General features: G+C 48.3%; 1 protein-coding gene across 6 annotated transcripts in view; it reads left to right on the top strand.

Annotated features, from left to right (window-relative positions):
* DDX11 (DEAD/H-box helicase 11) overlaps positions 1-20,181 on the top strand; it is a 39,301-nt gene extending 19,120 nt beyond the window's left edge. For 2 of the 6 annotated variants that reach the window (XM_086714330.1, XM_086714329.1), the window contains exons 6-26: positions 406-457; positions 1,379-1,486; positions 1,712-1,799; positions 2,209-2,414; positions 4,004-4,156; positions 4,810-4,856; positions 5,196-5,275; positions 6,184-6,228; positions 6,342-6,409; positions 7,924-7,962; positions 8,229-8,340; positions 8,460-8,591; positions 9,090-9,202; positions 16,841-16,913; positions 17,220-17,323; positions 17,988-18,137; positions 18,426-18,709; positions 19,131-19,215; positions 19,542-19,620; positions 19,781-19,935; positions 20,018-20,181. In XM_086714330.1, the coding sequence (XP_086570456.1) occupies positions 406-457; positions 1,379-1,486; positions 1,712-1,799; positions 2,209-2,414; positions 4,004-4,156; positions 4,810-4,856; positions 5,196-5,275; positions 6,184-6,228; positions 6,342-6,409; positions 7,924-7,962; positions 8,229-8,340; positions 8,460-8,591; positions 9,090-9,202; positions 16,841-16,913; positions 17,220-17,323; positions 17,988-18,137; positions 18,426-18,709; positions 19,131-19,215; positions 19,542-19,620; positions 19,781-19,935; positions 20,018-20,047 (2,203 nt within the window). In that variant the 3' untranslated portion in view covers positions 20,048-20,181. Of the gene's footprint in view, positions 1-405; positions 458-1,378; positions 1,487-1,711; positions 1,800-2,208; positions 2,415-4,003; positions 4,157-4,809; positions 4,857-5,195; positions 5,276-6,183; positions 6,229-6,341; positions 6,410-7,923; positions 7,963-8,228; positions 8,341-8,459; positions 8,592-9,089; positions 9,203-16,840; positions 16,914-17,219; positions 17,324-17,987; positions 18,138-18,425; positions 18,710-19,130; positions 19,216-19,419; positions 19,621-19,780; positions 19,936-20,017 lie in introns of those variants that run through there. The other 4 variants (XM_086714331.1, XM_086714333.1, XM_086714334.1 and 1 more) reach the window with 4 other exon arrangements.
* The last annotated feature ends 847 nt before the right edge of the window (positions 20,182-21,028 follow it).

Below are 21,028 nucleotides of genomic sequence, written 5' to 3' on the forward strand. Positions count from 1 at the left end.
CAAAGTTCTGTGGGGAACTGAGAGAATTCCAGTTTTCTGGAGGGTGGACAGTGAGGACAGAGTAGCCTTTGATGAGGGACAAGTCAGACACTGAACCTAGGCTTCAGGCATACTGTGCCCCTTTCTCATTTCCCTCCTGAGCGGCAGTGGGAGGATGGGGTTGGTGTTATCCTGGGGGTGTCTCTCTGACTGAGCGAATGAGCACCTGCTCATTGGTGGAACCTGGTTGTTGGAATGGTCTGTCTCCCTTTGGCTGAGGGCTCCAACCCCAGCAATGCTGGCCTCCATGCGGGGAACAGCTTACTTGTTTAGCTAGTTCCCATACATGGCACATGCTCGGTACAGTGCATCTCAGTTGACCTGAGTCCCCAGGGAAGACTGTTCCGTGTTATTTTTCTCTCTCAGAGTGGACGAGGAGGAGGAGGAGGAGGACCTGGAGGAAGAACACGTAACTAAGGTAAGACATCGTGTCCTGGGTATTCTGGGATTGGTCCCCAGTCCAGGGCTGTATCCCCCTAGCTGCTTCTCACTCTCCTGGGGTTCCCCAGACCCAGATCTTGGTGTCGGTGCTTACTTGGCCAGATGGGCTAGGCACCCAGAGGAGAGGCCTCTCCTGGCAGTGAAGCCTGGGCTTGTGTGCCCCAGGGCATCCAGGAGCTGCCGTTCTGGGCCATGGACCAGTGGTATCTCTCTGGGGAAAGGGGGGGTGGCAGGCCAGAGCAAGAGCACCCTGCCCTTTGGCTCCCTCTTCTCTGGTTTGTATTTTCATTGGCATGGAGTTCTGTGAGGTACATATGATTCTGACACCTCTCATGTTTAAAATCATTTGGTTTCATTTGTGTAAGACTCTTGTTTTCTCCGTTAAAAGTAGATATTTTGCCTCTATTTTTCTCTTCTTTTGTCGCTGTTCTCCATCTCAGAGGAGCACAGAGAGAGTTTAGCTCAGTGCCCCCCTGCCTTACTGCCCGCCTGTCTTCCAAGCCCTTTGGGAGGTGTGTGTGGACAGCCCACCCCCCATCACACTCCCCAGAATCTACTCTTTCCCATTTGGGAACCACGGCTCAGGGAGGCGGCCTGTCCTGAGATGAACAAGCCCTGTAAAGTGGCTGGATTAGCGGCTGAGCAGGACTGATAGGAGGCGCTCCATGTCGTGGGTGTTCTCGTGACCTTCTGGAGCTGAGGGGATGGTGGGGACTGCCCCGGCCCTGTGTTAACTGAGATCTGCTGTGGGACAGAATCCCCTTGCTTTAGGTTTGTGTATTTTTGGCCACTCTCCCCAGTCCCTCAGCCTATTAGACCATGTATTCCTTGATGTGCAGACAATATTTGGAGAAATTGTGGTCTCCTCTTTGAAATGCCCTGCTTTTTCTCGGAGCAGATTTACTACTGCAGTCGGACGCACTCCCAGCTGGCCCAGTTTGTGCACGAAGTGCAGAGAAGCCCCTTTGGCAAGGACACCCGGCTTGTCTCCCTCGGCTCTCGGCAGGTAAACAGAGGCAGTGGGTCTTGGCTCGGGTGCCAACCTGCTCCCTTCCCTGGGCCTTCGTCTTCTTCTTCCAGACATAGAAGAATTGTGGGTCCGAGGCAGGCCGAGCGGTGGGAGGATCGGCCTCTTCCGGTCCTTGGGGGGCTAGGCAGGCTCTGGAGGGTTGCTGTGTATCACGTAGCCAGGACCATTGTGTTGACTTTTTCTTTATCCTCTGTCTTCTAGAATCTTTGTATAAATGAAGATGTGAAAAACCTGGGTTCTGCGCAGCTTATCAATGACCGCTGCATGGAGATGCAGAGAAGTAAACACGGTAGCCGCCAGCACCCTGGAGCTGTGCAGCAAAGAGCTCTGGGACTGTCGTGTAGCCTCAGGCAGTACTGGGAAGGGGTCGGGAGTGGGGCAGAAGTGGACAAGGATGTGGGAAATAGTGTCTTAAATGGCAGTGACGGCAGAGCAGACGGCCGGGTCCTTCCTAAAGACCATCTCCTTGGGAAAAGGCGTTTTGCTTTTTGGGTCAGTGTCTAGTTCAGAACCCTGGCTCTGAGATGATTTTACTGGCTTTTTCTAGCGAACACCAAGTGAAATACCAGAATGGTGTGCTGAGTACCGAGCAGTACTGGGAAGGGTTTATCGGACCCCACCCTATGGAATTGGGCTCCTGACCCCATGGACACTTACCATTCTTTCTGCCTTTGCCCCCTTGTGCCTGTGCCCCTCAGAGAAGAGCAGAGCTGAGGATGAGAAGCCCAAGAGGAGAAGGCAGGAGCACCGGGCCGCATGCCCCTTCTACAGCTATGAGCAGCTGCAGCTTCTCCGAGACGAGGTCCTGGTGGGGGTGAAGGACATCGAGCAGCTGGTGTCCCTGGGGAAGGAGGCTCGGGCCTGTCCCTATTACGGGAGCCGGTTTGCCATTCCAGCAGCCCAGGTGAAGACCCTGGAGGGTTGGGCAGTCACTCTTGGCTCTAACTGTGGCCTCAGCCCCAAGGAGTTTCCTCATTCCTCTTAATTTGGGAGGATGTCACTGGCCATGGTTGGACTGACCAACACACTGCACACCGGTGACCTGTCACCCACACGCCTGGTGCGTAGGGTCAGAGGCAGCCCCAGGTGCCTTGTGGCTCTGGGTTGCAGGAATAGTTGGCATTATTGGGGACAGCAGATAAAAGCCAGGAAGGGGTGTGCAGTCCTAGTGAAAACACAGAGTCGGGGGCGAAAGCTGAGGGGATGAAGTAAGGGTGCTGCACCAGAAACGTGTTCCCAGATGGCCTTTCGGAGGAACCTACCCACCAGTGTGTGAGAAGACAGTCTTCTCTAGACTTGCCACATTTGGTGTCATCTTTAAACAGAAAAACTGCCGGTTTGCCAGATCAAAAATACCATTGTTATTTGGTACGATTTTACTGTCTAACTGCCACTTCTTAATTTGAATGGCTTTTGGAAATAGGGTTTCGATTATGGAGACTTCCATATAAGAAAGAAGAGATTAGGTAGGTTTTCAGTGATTCAGGGAACATGAGTAATCATTTTACAAGGCAGTTAAGTGCTCATTAATATACTACGTTGAACCGTGTTGTGTGGGTGCTCAGAATTAAATTCCAGAACCCTCCCAGCCCTCAGCATTGTTGCATGCCGTGCCTGGGGTCTGTTTGCCACATTGCAAGATTAGTGCCATAGATACCTGTGTGCAAATATAGTAAGATGTCCTGAGATTTTCATGATCTTAACTTTTTGAGATACTTTTCACCTCATTTTTGCTTTGTAGTATCCTACTAAAAAAGCAAAGGCAAGTATTATCCATATGTTCTCATATCCGTATGAGGACACAGGCCCAGAAAGGTTAAGTGATATATCTGTTTTCTCTTAGTGGGTGAGTAATGGAGCCAGTATTAAAGCTGGGCCTTAAGTTTCTAGTTTTGTGGATTTTCACTCTATCCGTATTCTTTTAACTGTAAAATCATCATCACAGAGAGCACCTAAAAATTCATGGAATGCTTTTTTGTTTACTCTCCACCCCTTAGCCCTTATTTGAGATAGAGTTTATCATTTTGCAGATGAAGAAATTGAGGCACAGAAAGATTAAGTCACTCTTCCAGAGTCATTTATCTGGGAAATAACAGCTCTAAGACCAGAACCCAGGGCTACCTACTAGTACACCACTGGTTTTCACAGTGTTTTGAGGAACCTTGGGTGCCTCAGGGGCTACCTCAGGGGTATGGATAAGGCTAAGCAGGGGTTCCACGCTTCTCTCTGCTCCCCTCTGCCCACCGCCACTCTTGGTTCAGTCAGATTCAGATTGGCCCCAGTTATGTCTGTTTCATATTTCATGTTCCACATAAAACCTGAAGAGGGGGTCTGTTGCTAAAAGCACAGGGCTTTGCTAGAGCTTTCACTCTTGAATGCCCCTACACGTATTCTGGTTGGGAAATGAAACCACTCACACCAGGAGCTTAGAGCAGGTGGGGCTGTTGTGGCAAGGAGCCCAGCCCTGCTCAGGTGGCCACCCCCTCCTCCCAGCTCGTGGTGCTGCCCTACCAGATGCTGCTGCACGGGGCCACCCGCCAGGCCGCAGGGATCCGGCTGCAGGGACAGGTGGTGGTCATTGATGAGGCTCACAACCTGATTGACACCATCACGGGCATCTACAGTGCAGAGGTCACCGGTTCCCAGGTGGGTCGGCCTCTCCCTTCTTGGGCCAGTGCCTGCTGTGGGGAAGAGGGGATGTGGATCATCTCTCCAAGTGCCTAGACCTGGAATTCGTCTGGCAATGGCGTGGGGAAGGGTGCGCTGAGTCGAGGCAGTGGCCTCGTCAGGGGCGGACTGGCTAGAACTACGGGGACCCAGATCTTAGAAATGCTGGCACCCAGCGCAGACAAGGTGACTCATTTCCTTGTTCCTCACTGGCATATGTCATCCTGAGTCCCTCCAGCCCAGGGTGGTACCAGCCAGTTCTCTATAACCCAGGACAGTGGGGTGAGGGGAGCAGGGTCCTCACATGGTTGGACATCATTATTGTTGCTTTGAGGGGTTCTCAGTATTTCTGAAAGCCACTATTTATCGATTATCTCCTCTGTGCCATGCAGCATACACAGTATTGTGAAACCCCACGCTGCCTCTGTGCAGGCTGGTATTCCTAGTTAATGTTGAGAACTCTTGAAATTCAGGGGGGCATAAGCAGTGTGCTGCTCTCTTCACCTTGGTTGTTTCCCATGAGGTGTCCTGGCTGGCATCTTCTAGGCATGATCTAAGATATCATTGGCACAGCCCTAGGCTGCTTGCTCAGACCCTGGGCCGCCTTCACACCTGTTCTCTGTTCTCTCCAGTTCTGCCAGGCCCATTCCCAGTTGCTCCAGTATATGGAACGATATGGGTAAGACACTGCCTCCTGAGGGGGAAGGGAAATCCTGCTCAGTCTCTGGGAGAAGGCACTTGGGTCTCCATCTCTGGCCCAGGCACCACACCGAGTGGGCCAGGGTGCTGTTTACCTCCTGTTTACAGTGGTGTGTACCCCCACATAGGCCGAGGGTGCTTGGGACACAACAGCTGGCTGTGAAGGCCTTGGGCCACGGCCAGCCTTTTTCTCTGGGACCATATTTGTCACTGTGGTCTGCCTTGAAAGACACTGGACAGAAAGGCCACAACTTGGGCTATTTGGAAGGGAAGCAGCTTGGGGAGTGCTACCACTTGATGTCCGTTGGTGTCTCCTCAGGAAGCGTCTGAAGGCCAAGAACTTGATGTACATCAAACAGCTCCTGTATCTGTTGGAGCAGTTTGTGACTGTGTTGGGAGGTAAGGAGCACTATGCCCACCCCAGCCCCTGGCCTGCTAAGCTTGCTGCAGTCCCTTCTCTGGATGCCAGTCAGGACACCTGGGATTTCTGTGTCCTCAAGAATTGTCTTGGCCATTGATTTAGAAGATTCTTATTTTTCATAGCTTTGTTGAATTGTCTGACCGTAGATCCTTTTTTAGGTTTCTAGTTTATATTTCCCTGAGTCCTTTTTATTTTGCTAGACCTTACTTCTCAGGTAGTAATAACAGCATAGTGTAATAGAAACGGGTGACGTTAGTTTGGAGTGCTCCTATGAGGAGAGCTGCACAGGCACACTCACTGTTGTTGACAGAGGAGTCAACTAAAGCTCAGAGATGTGACCTGCCTCTGCTTCATGAACCTAGTAGGAGAGACTAGAGGCTTCCGGCTCTAGGTTCCATACTGCTTTGCACAATTCTGTGTCACCTACCCTTTCCTTTGCTATATATATGGCTGTCATTTGAAGGCTTTCCTAGAAGCCAAAGTTCTGGAAAACCAGTGCGGCGTCCCACTGGAGGGATTTTGTCTAATGTCGGTGTTCCTCCCTTCCACCTCTGCCTTGCCACTGGCCACTGTGCAGCCTGGACAACTCTTTGCACCTGCGTAAAGTGGGTGGTCCCTTGGCCCCAGCCTCCTTGGAGGAGGTGTGAAAAGAATGAGATAACAAGGCTTTGGGCTCCATATGCAAACGTGGGTTAGATTTTGAGGCTTCCTAGAGCTTCCCACCCTCTCAGTGGGTTCTTTGGGTGCCATAAATGGCAAAAAACCTGTTTACATGTGAATGCTCTTATTTGATGAGTACATCAAATAGCGTACACACAAAATGTGTGAGAGGATGGGGGTGGGGGGCAGAGGATCCCCATCCTGACCTGCTTGAATTCTGTTTTAGGAAACATTAAGCAAAATCCCAACACACAGAGCCTTTCGCAAACAGGTAAGAGGGCGGCCTTCAGAGACTCAGAGATGGTCTGAGCCGTTTCTGAGCTCACCTCTGGGCCTGTGGTCTTCAGAGCAAGGATTCCAAGGCCCTTCTTTGTTTATCCTTAGGGACAGAGCTGAAGACCATCAATGACTTTCTCTTTCAGAGCCAGATCGACAACATCAACTTGTTCAAGGTAGAGGTTCTCCCCCTTCTGTGTCAGCGCCCAGTTTCCTTATCCTTACCGCCACCTGCAAGCAGAGCACTGTGTTAAGACTGGAAGGAATAAAAAGTAAATTTCTTCTGTTGTGAGTCAGTCTAGAAGTCTGAGGATCTACAGCATAGATGTTTGTAATTAACCCTTAAAGTGCCAGCAAAAAAAAAAATCTTCAATTCAGAGTGAAGGGTCCTAGGGATTGGTGAGAAAAGCTGCCTTTCATTTACCATGTAAGCACAGATAGAAACTCCCAGGTCCTTTACCTCATTCCATCTTTCTTCTGGCCCAGTCTTTGCCCTGGACTAGAAAGAGCAGGTCAGCTTTGTGAGCACCATCCTGCTATTGGGCTGAGGTGGCTGAGAACACTCCCTGGGCCACTCTGCGTGACCCGCCCCCATCCTTGCACACCAGCCGCAGGTGTCTGCCTGCTCCAGACCTACTGTTCGGGGTACTGCTGCCATCACTTGACTCACAACTTAGCGATTCCAAATTACTAAAAATACAGAGCACTTGCTGTGTCCAAGGCAGTGCACCAGGTTCTGGGACCCCACGGTAGGAGGTACCATCACCATTCAGAAGCAGAGGAAACCAGGGCTGGGTGAAGTTTCCCCAGGACGACATGTACTAGCCATACATGAGTGAGCAAATGGTGCCTGGTGTGGGAGGCAGCATGTGAGCCCTGGCTTGGCCTTGAGACCCTGCTTGCTTCCCTCCTGCCTTCCCATTTTTCTTCAAACCAGCTTACCTGTTTTGATCACGGTCACTGCCATTACCCCATCTGACCGGTTGAGGCCATTTTGATGCCTTTCTTCTCCCTTTGGGTCCCGCATCCAAACAGTTGCTGGGCCTCAGAGCTGGAAGGAGCACTCGAACTCCCACCGCTTTTCCAATCCCACAGCTGCCACTTCAGGGCCGGCTCGTTTCCTCTCGCCTCCTTTCCGCTCTTCCTGGCTTCACTCTCTGTCCCTTCTCAGATCTTTCCTACACTGTCATCTGGTGAGTCCTCACTGGAAGATAGTGCCCTTTTTAGAAATCTTCAAAGGCTTCAACTCCCTGTCTTCCTTTCCACGCTGCACATGTTGTACACACTGGAGGGCCCCCGAACAAGCCCCAAGCTTTACCCTCTCTGTGCCTTTGCTCGTATGTGTTTTTTTAAACTCTTAATCTTTTCAGGGTTCATCTTAGGTGCTGTCATATTGAAGGAGAGCACAGAAGACCTGTCACCAGGAACCTTTAGAGAGGGTTGGGGCTATGCAGACGTTAGTGAGGAGGCCATGTGCATGAAGGTTGCTCTTGTGGGAGAGCGCTGTGTTGTATGTGGGGGTGGTGGGAGAGGAGTGACCTCAGAAAGGAGGTTGACCCGGTTGGCCACAAGGAGGCTGGGTTCCTCAGGAGCTGTCAATGAATCATGCTCCCTGGGGTTTTGGAAGGTGGTGTTTTTTTTTTTTTCCAGCCTAATTGTTGCATGTGCCTGCGGTGGTTTGCTTTTGCAGGTGCGGCGCTACTGTGAAAAGAGCATGGTCAGCAGAAAGGTACAGCCTCTTTTCCTGGGTCTGGCCAGGCTCCACAGCACCCCACCTCCTGCCCTCCCAGTACCTTGCTCTCCCCTGCCCTTTGGAGCCCCAAGTCACCCCTGCTCCCTTCTTACTGCAGGGCTGCTTGCTGTGTCGGGTGGGGGTGCCAAGATGCCTTGTGTTGGGGGGCAAGTTGTGGGCTGTGTGGGGTGCAGCAGAACCTCCAGCCTGGGCTCCCACTGCTGCACCCTCATTCCTCCCTGTGCTCTCTCTCCCCGTCCCAGCTCTTTGGCTTCACAGAAAGGTATGGCACGGTCCTTGCATCCTCCAGGGAGCAGTCCAGACTGGCTGGGTTCCAGCACTTCCTACAGAGCCTGCAGCCCGCATTGACCGAGAGTGAGTCAAGAGGGGGAGACAGGGCTGCAGGTGGGGGCCAAGAATATCCATCCCTCACGCGTGGACTCCTCTCCTGCCTCATCTGTGGTCCCAGACTGTCTTCCTTCTGCTCTGTGCAGCTCCCGTGCCCCACGGAGATGAGGGAGAGGCCAGGGTGCCACGGTCTGCTTCCCCGCTGATGCACATCGAAGGCTTCCTTGCAGCCCTCACCACTGCCAACCAGGATGGCAGGGTCATCCTGAACCGCCAAGGTAGTCCAAGGAGGAATCAGCATGGAGCCGGGAAACCAAAGCATGAAAAGATTCTACCTTGCACCTCTCTGGGTTAGGACGAGGAGACAAGGTGGTGAAAACTGGTCCTCTGTAGCCTGGGTGGGCTGGTGTAGGTGCGGTGAGGAGGGATGTGAGGCACTGGGGAGGATGGCATCTCACGCCAGGTTATGAGAGAAGTTGTATAGCCTACTGGTTACAGGTATGTGAGTTTTGGTTTGAGTCTTGATTCCGTCACCTCCAAGCTGTGTCTATCACTCTGAACCTCAGTCTTCATGTGCAAAAGGAGCTGGTAGTGCTGTCTGCCTCGGGCTTGTCCTGCACTTTGAATGGAATCTAATCAAGAGGGAAAGTGGTATCTCTAGTGGCTCCTTCATGGACACAACTGAGCTCCCATTTGCCTCAGACTCATGGAAGTCTTTGTTCGGCCTGCCTGCAAACCACCCCCTCCTTCCCCAGCTGGCTCTGTCTTTTTTTCAGGAAGTCTTAGTCAGAGCAGCCTCAAATTCCTGCTCCTGAATCCAGCCGTGCACTTTGCCCAAGTGGTGAAGGAATGCCGGGCAGTGGTCATTGCAGGCGGCACCATGCAGCCGGTAAGGGAACCAGACCCAGCCTCTTGTGCCCTGAGTGCTGGGATGAGACAGGGACAGGGGGAAGAGGCGCTGTCCAGTGGGCCCCCAAACCAGAAAGGGGTCAGCTTGAACAGGCCAAGCAGCATCCACCAGGTGGCATTGCTGTGCTGTCTCATGCCTGGGCCTTTAGCCTGGGGCAGGGGTGGAGTGGGCAGTGGGGGTGGAGGGAGGCACTTGGCTGCTGATTTGGTGCTTTTGTAGGTTAGGTACCGCACTTCTCCCAAAGATAGCCGTTCTGGAATTTCAGGCCCCCATTTTAGTGCCATTCGCTCCTTATACCCACCATAGATACGACCTTTCCTTTCTTTTATAAATTTATATACACACACACGTATTTAGGAAAGTATTATGTTTTCGTTGTAGAAAGCTGAGACCAGCAAAAGCAGGAAAAAAAAAATAGATGATAATTCCACCAGCGAAAGATTTTATTTTAGTGTATATCATTATACTAGTCTTTGTGTGCATAATTTTTACAAATATACATACATATTTTAAAAACAAAAATCTGTATCTCTACATGCTGTTGCTGTGATTTGCTTTTTTCACTCAGCAACAAATGTCATAGACATTTTTCCTTGTCAGCAGTGTGTATTTATTCCACCATGCTCTGGCTGTGTTTTTTTCTGTTACATGAATATGTTATATCTTATAGAACTCTTCTTTTGTTAGATATTTAGGTGTGTTAGATATTTAGGTGATTTCCAGTCTTTCTCTGTTTTAAGCAACACAGTGGCAAACAGAACCACGTCTCTGCACAGCGGTTCTGTCCTTAAGGTACACCTAGCCCAGGACTTTGGTGGAAGGCTTCTCAGCGCCCACGCAGTCATTCGTTTCTAACCTCAGCTGCTAGAATCCCCCATTGCTTTATTAGTTTACAACTTTTCTGTCTTTTCTATAGACTTGTATATTTTTGTTCATGTATTAAAAGCATCTATAGTCATTGCTGCTTTCAATGCCCAGGTGTCTCAGACTTGGCCTGTCAGAGCCCAACGTGCTGTCTCTGGTCCTTGATGAGGCCCCACTAGCCTTGGGATGCTTTCTTGCTTTCTGGCAAGATGAAACATCCCAGCCACCTTATGCCTTCTTTATCCCATATCTGGGATCATTCATTTTTCTAAGATAACCTGGTTTCTTTTATTGGGGATTGGTGTTTAAAAACCAATATCTGGGTATTGGGGTGTTTGTGGTACCCCTGGATTATAAATGTTTTTAGGCCTTCTTGTAGACTGGGGAAAATGGTTTTAAAAAACCATGAGTCCATATTGATATTTCTAAATGAACATCAGTCAGTTATTTGACCTTACACTGTATGTCTTTTCTCTTGAGCTGAATGTTTGGTTTCTCATTACATTGACATAACTACTTATTTGCTATGTCCCATAATACACTTAAGATATACTAACATAGTTTCATATACAGTATTATTCTAACAATAAACTATTGATGAAAATTTCATTTCTTTGCATTTATTTTTTGCCCTTAGGTATATCCTACTAAGGATGTATGGTCACTAAGGATCTGAAGTCACTTGAAGTCAGGCGTTGCTTTGTGTGCTTATGTTGTGAATGTGACAGAGAGTTAGGCTTTCTTTGTTGCCATGTGTTTTCAGTTTTAGAGTTTGATTTTTCATTTTAGACATATATGTATATATATTTTTTAATGCTTATTTTTGAGAGAGAGACAGAATGCAAGTGGGTTAGGGGCAGAGAGAGACACACACACAGAATCCGAAGCAGGCTCCAGGCTCTGAGCTGTCAGCACAGAGCCCGACGCTGGGCTCGAACTCACAAGCTGTGAGATGATGACCTGAGCCAAAGTCGGTTGCTCAACCAACTGAGCCACCCAGGTGCCCCTAGACTTAATTATATTTTTAAAATAAGTAAACACCTGTATGGTTCAAAAGTCAAAACTGCATGGAAGATACATTCAGGGGCGCCTGGGTGGCTCAGTTGGCTAAGCATCTGACTTCTGCTCAGGTCATGATCTCATGGTCCATGGGTTTGAGCCCCACATTAGGCTCTGTGCTGACAGCTCAGAGCCTGGAGCCTGCTTCAGATTCTGTGTCTCCCTCTCTTGCTGCCCCTCCCCAGCTCATGTTCTGTCTCTTTCTCTCTCAAATATAAACAAACATTAAAAAAAAAAAAAAAGATGCATTCAGGAAGTCTTACTTCCATCCATTTCCAGCCTGTTCCCCATGCCCATAGGTTATCATTTTTCTTACTCCTAGTCTTTCTATGCTTTCATTTTATTTTTCTCCAGAAATAAGCAAATATATGTACTTATTTTTTCCTTTCCTTTGTCTTTTACATCAAAGCATAACTGGTTTTTAGTCACCAGTGTGTTGTGGCACGCCATTCAGTAGCCAGCGCCATCTGTGCGCCTCTTGCTGGCCGCGGAGCTCTGCGCTGGCAGGATCCAGCGTGATGCTTTCAGCTGACCCCTCCTGAAGGGGATCACTGCACAGGAAGTATCCTTGTGCATGGGTTGGTTTGTGGAGCTGTATGCTCAGAGGGGACTCCTAGGTAGGGGGGCTGCCAGGTTGAAAGATAAAAATACATCTGATTTATTAAATATTGCTATGTTCCCCCCCAGCTGGAGCTGTACTGTTCTCTCTTCCACCAGTACTGTGTGTATGTGCCTACAGAGGGATACACTTTGGGATTTTTGCCAATTCAATAGGTGAAAACCCTGGAACTCTTTTTTTTTTTTTTTTAATTTTTTAATTAATTAATTATTTTAATTTACATCCAACTTAGCATACAGTGCAACAGTGATTTCAGGAGTAGATTCCTTAGTGCCCCTTACCCATTTAGCCCATCCCCCCTCCCAAAACCCCTCCAGTAACCCTCTGTTTGTTCTCCATATTTAAGAGTCTCTTATATTTTGTCTCCCTCCCTGTTTTTATATTATTTTTGCTACCCTTCCCTTATGTTCACCTGTTTTGTATCTTAAAATCTTCATATGAGTGAAGTTAGATGATATTTGTCTTTCTCTGACTAATTTCGCTTAGCATAATACCCTCTAGTTTTTTTTTTTTTTAATGTTTATTTTACTTATTTTTGAGAGACAGAGACAGCATGAGCAGGAGAGAGAGAGAGGGAGACCCAGAATCTGAAGCAGGCTCCAGGCTCTGAGCTGTCAGCACAGAGCCTGACGCGGGGCTTGAACTCACGAGCTGTGAGATCATGACCTGAGCCAAAGTCAGACGCTCAACCAACTGAGCCACCCAGGCGCCCCTAATACCCTCTAGTTCTATCCATGTAGTTGCAAATGGCAAGATTTCATTCTTTTTGATTGCCGAGTAATACTCTATTGTATATATATACCACATCTATCCGTTCATCCATTGATGGACACTTGGGCTCTTTCCATACTTGGCTATTGTTGATAGTGCTGCTATAAACATGGGGGTGCATGTGCCCCTTTGAAACAGCATACCTGTATCCCTTGGATAAATACCTAGTAGTGCAATTGCTGGGTCATAGGCTGGTTCTATTTTTAATTTTTTGAGGAACCTCCATACTGTTTTCCAGAGGGGCTGCACCAGCTTGCATTGCCCCCAACAATGCAAAAGAGATCCTCTTTCTCTGCATCCTTGCCAACATCTATTGTTGCCTGAGTTGTTAATGTTAGCCATTCTGACAGGTGTATGGTGGTATCTCATTGTGGTTTTGATTTGTATTTCCCTGATGATGAGTGAAGTTGAGCATTTTTTCATGTGTCGGTTGGCCATCTGGATGTTTTCTTTGGAGAAGGTCTATTCATGTCTTTTGCCTATTTCTTCAATGGATTATTTGTTTTTTGGGTATTGAATTTGATAAGTTCTTTATAGATTTTGGATACTAACCCTTTATCTGATATGTCATTTGCAAATACCTTCTTTCATTTCATCCAGTTGCCTTTTAGTTTTGCTGATTGTTTCCTTTGCTGTGCTGAAGCTTTTTATTTTGGTGAGGTCCCAATAGTTCATTTTTGCTTTTGTTTCCCTTGCCTCTGAAGACATGTTGAGTAAGAAGTTGCTGCGGCCAAGGTCAAAGAGGTTTTCACCTGCTTTCTCCTTCAGGATTTTGATGGCTCCTGTCTTAGATTTAGGTCTTTCATCTACTTTGAGTTTATTTCTGTGTAGGGTGTAAGAAAGTGGTCTTGGTTCATTCTTCTGCATGATGCTGTCCAGTTTTCCCAAGACGATTTGAAGAGACTTGTCTTTATTCCATTGGATATTCTTTCCTGCTTTGTCAAAGATTAGTTGGCCATGCATTTGTAGATCCATTTCTGGGTTCTCTATTCTGTTCCATTGATCTGAGTGTCTGTTCCTGTGCCAGTACCATACTGTCTTTATGATTACAGCTTTGCAATACAACGTGAAGTCAGGATCGTGATGCCTCCTGCTTTGGTTTTCAAGATCGCTTTGGCTGTTCGGGGTCTTTTCTGGTTCCACACAGATTTTAGGATTGTTTGTTCTAGCTCTGTGAAGAGTGGTGGTGTTATTTTGATAGGTATTGCATTGAATATGTAGATTGCTTTGGGTAGTATTGACATTTTAACAATATTTGTTCTTCCTATCCAGGAGCATGGAATCTTTTTCCATTTTTTTGTGTCTTCTTCAATTTCTTTCATAAGCTTTCTCTAGTTTTCAGTGTATAAATTTTTCACCTCTTTGGTTAGATTTATTCCTAGGTATTTTATGGTTTTTGGTGCAATTGTAAATGGTATCGATTCCTTGATTTCTCTTTCTGTTGCTTCATTGTTGGTGTATTGGAATGTAACTGATTTCTGTTCATTGATTTTATATCCTGCCACTTTGCTGAATTCTTGGATCAGTTCTAGCAATTTTTTGGTGGAATTTTGGGTTTTCCATATAGAGTATCATGTCATCTGCGAAGAGTGAGAGTTTGACCTCCTCCTGGCCGATTTGGATACCTTTATTTCTTTGTGTTGTCTGATTGCAGAGGCTAAGATTTCCACTACCATGTTGAATAACAGTGGTGATAGTGGACATCTCTGTCTTGTTCCTGACCTTAGGGGGAAAGCTCTCAGTTTTTCCCCACTGAGGAGGATATTAGCATTGGGTCTTTCATATATGACTTTTATGATCTCAAGGTATAATCCTTCTATCCCTACTTTCTTAAGGGTTTTTATCAAGAAAGGATGCTGTATTTTGTCAAATGCTTTCTTTGCGTCTACTGAGAGGATCATATGGTTCTTGTCCTTTTCTTTTATTGATGTGATGCATCGCATTGATTGTTTTGCAGATATTGAACCAGCCCTGCATCCCAGGTATAAATCCCACTTGGTCGTGGTGAATAATTTTTTTAATGTATTGTTGGATCTGGTTGGCTAATATCTTATTGAGGATTTTCGCATCCACGTTCATCAGGGAAATTGGTCTGTAGTTCTCCTTTTTAGTGGGGTCTGTGTCTAGTTTTGGAATCAAGGTAATGCTGGCTTCATAGAAAGAGTTTGGAAGTTTTCCTTCCATTTCTAGTTTTTGGAATAGCTTCAAGGGAATAGATTTTAACTCTTCCTTAAAGGTTTGGTAGAATTCCCCTGGAAAGCCATCTGGCCCTGGACTCTTGTTTTTTGGGAGATTTTTGATTACTACTTCGATTTCTTTACTGGTTATGGGTCTGTTCAAATTTCTATTTCTTTCTGTTTCAGTTTTGGTAGTTTATATGTTTCTAGGAATTTGTCCATTTCTTCCAGATTGCCCATTTTATTGGCATATGATTGCTCATAATATTCCCTTATTGTTTTTATTTCTGCTGTGTTGGTTGTGATCACTCCTCTTTCATTCTTGACTTTATTTATTTGGGTCCTTTTTCTTTTTGATCAAACTGACTAGTGGTTTATCAATTTTGTTAATTGTTTTAAAGAACCAGCTTCTGGTTTCATTGATCTGTTTTACTGTTTTTTTGGGGGGGGGGTTCAATAGCATTGATTTCTCCTCTAATATTTATTATTTCCTGTCTTCTGCTGGTTTTAGAATTTATTTTTTCTTTTTCCAGCTCTTTAAGGTGTAATGTTAGGTTGTGTATCTGAGACCTTTCTTCCTTATTTAGGAAGGCCTGGATTGCTATATACTTCTCTCTTATGACTGCCTTTATTGCATCCCAGAGGTTTTGGGCTGTGGTGTTACCATTTTCATTGGCTTCCATGTACTTTTGCATTTCCTCTTTAACTTCTTGGTTAGCCCATTCGTTCTTTAGTAGGATGTTCTTTAGTCTCCAAATATTTGTTATCTTTCCAAGTTTTTTCTCGTTGATTTTGAGTTTCTTAGCGTTGTGGTCTGAAAATATGCACGGTATGATCTTGATCTTTTTGTACTTCTTGAGGGCTGATTTGTGTCCCAGTATGTGATCTATTCTGGAGAATGTTCCATGTGCACTTGAACAGAGTGTATATTCTGGTGCTTTAGGATGAAATGTTCTGAATATATCTATTAAGTCCATCTGGTCCAGTATGTCATTCAAAGCCATTGTTTCCTTGTTGATTTTTTGATTAGATGATCTGTCCATTGCTGTGAGTGGGGTGTTGAAGTCTCCTACTATTATGGTATTATTATCAATGAGTTTCTTTATGTTTGTGATTAATTGATTTATATATTTGGGTGCTTCCACATTTGGAACATAAATGTTTACAATTGTTAGATCTTGTTGGTGGATAGACCCCTTAATTATGATATAATGTCCTTCTTCATCTCTTGTTACAGTCTTTATTTTAAAGTCTAGATTGTCTGATAGAAGTATGGCTACTCTGGCTTTCTTTTGTCAACCGTTAGCATGATAGATTGTTCTCCATCCCCTTACTTTCAATCTGAAGGTGTCTTTAGGTCTAAAGTGGGTCTCTTGTAAACAGCATATAGATGGATCTTGTTTTCTTATCCATTCTGTTATCCTGTGTCTTTTGATTGAAACATTTAGTCCATTGACGTTTAGTGTGAGTACTGAATAAACCCTGGAGCTCTTTAGAAATGCCAATACATGTTATCTTCCCTTTAGAGGTTCTTATTCAGTGGTGTGGGCTGGGGCCTGGCCATGTGTATTTTGTTTTGAATGCCCACTGGTGATCTTGTGGGCATGGGCTAGGGTAAGGTCCACTGTGCCCAGTTTACCAGATTCCCTTTGGTGTTTCCACAGTTTAATTTTTTTTTAATGTTTATTTTTTGAGAGAGAGAGAGAGAGAGAGCATGAGCATGGGAGGGGCAGAGAGAGAGGGAGACACAGAATCTGAAGCAGGCTCCAGGCCCTGAGCTGTCAGTACAGGGCCTGATGTGGGGCTTGAACCCACAAACTGCAAGATCATCACCTGAGCCGAAGTTGGATGCCCAACCGACTGAGCCACCCAGGTGTTCCTGGTATTTCCACAGTTTAAGTGAGACTGTCAACACTGGGTATCAGTAATTTTTTTTCCTTTTTGTTATCTGCCAATTTGTTATCTGCCTTACGTTTTACCTCTTTTTTCTGTTCCCATGTATTTGCTGCCTTCGAGCCCAGACTTCTGTCTTCCCCGGAGTGTTTCTCTCTGTCCCCCTCCCTGTCAAGGCCCCTGCCTGCTCAGGCCTGCGGGGAGCTCATGGAGGCTTGCTGTTGTGGTCTGCAGGTGTCTGACTTTCGGGAGCAGCTGCTGGCATGTGCTGGGGTAGAAGCTGAGCGAGTGGTGGAGTTTTCCTGTGGTGAGAATCCATGGCCAGGGTGGAATGGGCCATGTGTCACACTCTGGCAGCTTATTGTCACAGTTGAGGAGGCCACGAGGTGGGACCTTCTCCCTTTGCCAGCTCTCTGGCGAGCTTACTTAGCCCCGTGCTTCTGCACTGTGTCCCTCCGCCTATGTGGGAGAGGTCTGAGTCCCGCCCACCTGCGCTGTGGAAGCAGGGCAGGTGGCAGAGTGTTGGAATTGTTCTCCTAGCATGGAAGACAAGGTTGCGGAATGCTCCTTCTGGACACTGCCTTGTAGAATAGCCCCTCCTCGGTCTCTGCAGGTCACGTGATCCCTCCAGACAACATCCTGCCCCTCGTCATCTGCAGCGGGCCCTCCAGCCAGCAGTTGGAGTTCACATACCAGAAGAGAGAACTGCCTCAGATGGTTTGTACCAGCCTGCTTGCCTTACCACAGCCTCTGCCAGGGCAGGAGAGCAGTTTCTGGGGTGGTGGGTGCTCTGACCAGTGCTTAGTGTCCAGGTCTGGGGTCTTCCACCACAGAGCTGGAACAGAATGGCTGGTGTCCATCTAGATGCTTATCAGGGGAAGTCTGAGCGTTCCCCTCCCCTCACTCCCTGGACTGTTAAATAAGTTTTCTTAAACCTCAAGGTGTTCCTTCAGGATGAAACTGATGAGGAAGCTGTTCATTTCCTTTCGTTCTCTTGCCATTTGGTTGCATCAGTCCCCACCTTGGGCAGGGATGCAGGTGTCAGGAGCTTGTCACTAGAGGCTGCCTGGGGTTTTCATGGCGCAGTGGGCATTGGGAGTTGGAGCAGGGAGGACATGACACACTAGCAGCAGGGTTATTAGCTCTGGAGTGCTGGCCTTGTGATGTGTGTGGTACACTCCCCAGAAGCATCAGCTGGGTGTGTGTGTGTGGTGAGAGGGTGGCACCTTCCTGTCTGTTGATTTCTGCCCGGGGGCCTCTGGGCCCACACTTCTCTTCCCCGATCGTAGTCACCCTTGGATCTGTACTTGGTTTTGAGTCCCAAGGTTAGGAAGCATTGTTCGGATATGGCTTCAGGGAGGGCTCTGTCTTCTTTCCTTAGATGGATGAGACGGGTCGTATTCTCTATAACCTGTGCAATGTGGTCCCTGGAGGGTTGGTCTGTTTCTTCCCCTCCTATGAGTACCAACGCCAGGTCCATGCCCACTGGGATAAGAGTGGTCTGCTGGCCCGCCTGGCTGTCAGGAAAAAGGTGAGTGACCCCCTCATCTGGGACTCCCACTTGTGAGGTCAGTGGTACCCAGGGTTCCTGCTAGGATTTCTCATGCATGTCAGACCAGAATGTTAGGCTTACATATGGGCTTCTGTTAGTTACTCCCACCACTTCTAACACCTCGTCACCTCCCACAGGATTTCTCTCTAGCCCCTTACTCTGTGGGGTTCTCTGGTTCCCAGTCTGGAAAACATAGGGCTGAGAGCAGACCTGGGACCTATGCATTCTGAAACCTTTTCCTGGGAGACATTGTCTGTTCTCCTTCAGATATTTCAGGAACCCAAGAGAGCGAACCAGGTGGAGCAGGTGCTGCTGGAGTATTCCAGGTGCATTAAGGTGAGAGGTGTAACTGAGGCCTTGGGCCCAGAGAACATCTGGAGCTGGCAGCTGCAGATATTTTGGGTGGCATCCAAGATCTGGCTCCACAGCTTGGGCTGTTGTCTCCTGCAGTGCTGTGGCCATGCGGGAGGCGTGGTGACAGGTGCTCTGCTCCTCTCTGTGGTTGGAGGAAAGATGAGTGAAGGCATTAACTTCTCTGACGACCTTGGCCGGTAAGTTGTGGGTCTCTCGTCTCCTGGGCTCTGACACCGACCACCCCTCACTCCAAATAGCAGGGACCCTGCCTGGAAGCCGATGCCATCTGAGTCTGCACCCTGGCTGACTGCTCAGGTCACTCAGCTGTATGGGGAGGTGTTTCGGCCCTTTGCTTCCAGGTGGAAGTTAGGCTGATCATCAGGGTTCAATTCACGTGGCCTGCATTGGGTTTCTTAGCTGAGAAAATGCACTCGAGGTGGAGGTACAGGGTGGGGAGGGAGGGGCAGAGCCAGTGAGCACAGCTTGAGGGGGCAAAGGTGTGCTGGTTATAGCAGCTGAGGACGCGTGGTGAGGACCGGGTCCTATATTCTGGCCCTTGAAGATGTGATGAAGGCCTGGCTGCCCACATGCCATGGCCTCATGTTCCCTCCATGCTAGGTGTGTAGTTATGGTAGGCATGCCCTACCCCAACATCAAGTCTCCAGAGCTACAAGAGAAGATGGCCTACCTGGATCAGACTCTTGTGAGTACCTTCAGCGTGCCAAAGGATGGGAGGAGACAGCTGGGGAGAAAGTTCTGTCGCCTCTAGGACTGTGATACCAGGGCGGTACAGCTGTGACCTCCCACTGCCCGCTGATGTGTGCCAGTGTTTCCTGCCTTGCTCCAGGGGATGGGATGTACCTCCTTACCCTCTTGAGCTTCTCTGTGATCTCATCCGTTATATCAGCTGCTGGCATTGTGCCCATGAAGACTACTGTTCTTGCTCCAAAGCCTGGCAGTATAATTTTCTCAGAACACTAAGAAGGAGGCAAGAAGATACTGATAGATCATCTCCTCTGCCCTTCCCAGCCCAGAATCCCAGGTCAGCCCCCACCAGGGAAGGCTTTGGTGGAGAATCTGTGTATGAAGGCTGTCAACCAATCTATAGGTAGGCCGGGGAATGTTCCTGCAGATAGTGGTGATGGATGGTGGGAGAATGAGTTGACAGGGAAGAGGGATTTTACTGCTCTTTGAGGTTGGGGGGACACAATAGACACCGTGGTGGAGGCTGGTTTAACCAAGAAGCCCCAACCTCTGTTGCCATCTAGGCAGGGCCATCAGGCACCAGAAGGATTTTGCCAGCATAGTGCTCCTGGATCACCGGTATGCCCGCCCACCTATCCTGGGAAAGCTGCCAGCCTGGATCCGAGACCGCGTAGAGGTCAAAGCCACCTTTGGCCCTGCCTTTGCTGCTATGAGGAAGGTCAGTCCTACCTTACCCTGCCCCCTGAGAGCCTCCCCACCCCTGAGATCTAGTGTCTCACTGCCTATGCCTGTCTCCCCAGTTTCACCGCGAGAGGCCTGGCCCCTCCTGATGGATGTCCCACCACTGCCTGAGTGCCAGGTTCTTCCTTCACCCTGCCCACTTGAAGTGTTGGGGAGTGTGGGGAGCCAGCCTAAGAAGGTGATACCCAGGTGGAGACCAGACCAACCCCTTTCTGGAGTCAGTGGGCTGCCAGGACTGGGCACAGGTAGAAAAACCAGTAGGAGAAAAATCGAGTCGATCTGAAGAAACAGTGGGTCCTGGCCATCCTCGGGCCCACCCGGGGGCAGTTGTTCCCCACCCTGGAATTGAATGTTTGTCCATGCAGCATGGCCCAGAGTCAAGCTTCCTGCCCTGTTCCACTGCACTGTCTCTGGCCTTGCAGTCTCTCAGTGGCCACCTTCTCAGGCAGGCCCTCCTGCCTTTCCCCCATTCTGGCTACAGTTAGCTATTCTAGACCTTCACCCTCTCTTCAAAACTAAGAATGTTCCCTATTTCCAGCTTCCTGGTGCCCATAGGGCTCTTTCTGCACCCCTCAACCCTACCTTCTTTCTCTATGTTGTTAAGAACTGAGAAGGGGCGCCTGGGTGGCTCAGTCAGTTAAGCATCTGACTTTGGCTCAGGTCATGATCTCGCAGTCCGTGAGTTCAAGCCCCATGTCAGGCTCTGTGCTGACAGCTCACAGTCTGGAGCCTGCTTTGGATTCTGTGTTTCCCTCTCTCTGCCCTTCCCCTGCTTATGATCGGTCTCAAAAATAAACAAACATTAAAAACAAACAAACTGGGAAGAGTGTCCTGGGCCTTTGTTTTTAAACCATAGGGCTGGTCCCTAACCTCTTCCACAGCATTTCTTGCTCCCTTGGCTTGGCTCCAGGTCTTCCTCCAAGTCAGTGGCACCTTCCCCCTCAGCTACTTGAGCAAACTCCAAGACACCTCCTCCCCTGACTTAGCAATTATGCTGAGGGCCATTAGGCTCTCAGCAGGACTATTTTTAGAGACCCCGTGTCTATCAGGGAGACATTTTTCCCTGTGTG

This window comes from Puma concolor, chromosome B4, assembly GCF_028749965.1.
Source record: "Puma concolor isolate L17-30 chromosome B4, mPumCon1.1.hap2, whole genome shotgun sequence".
Lineage (NCBI taxonomy): Eukaryota > Metazoa > Chordata > Mammalia > Carnivora > Felidae > Puma > Puma concolor.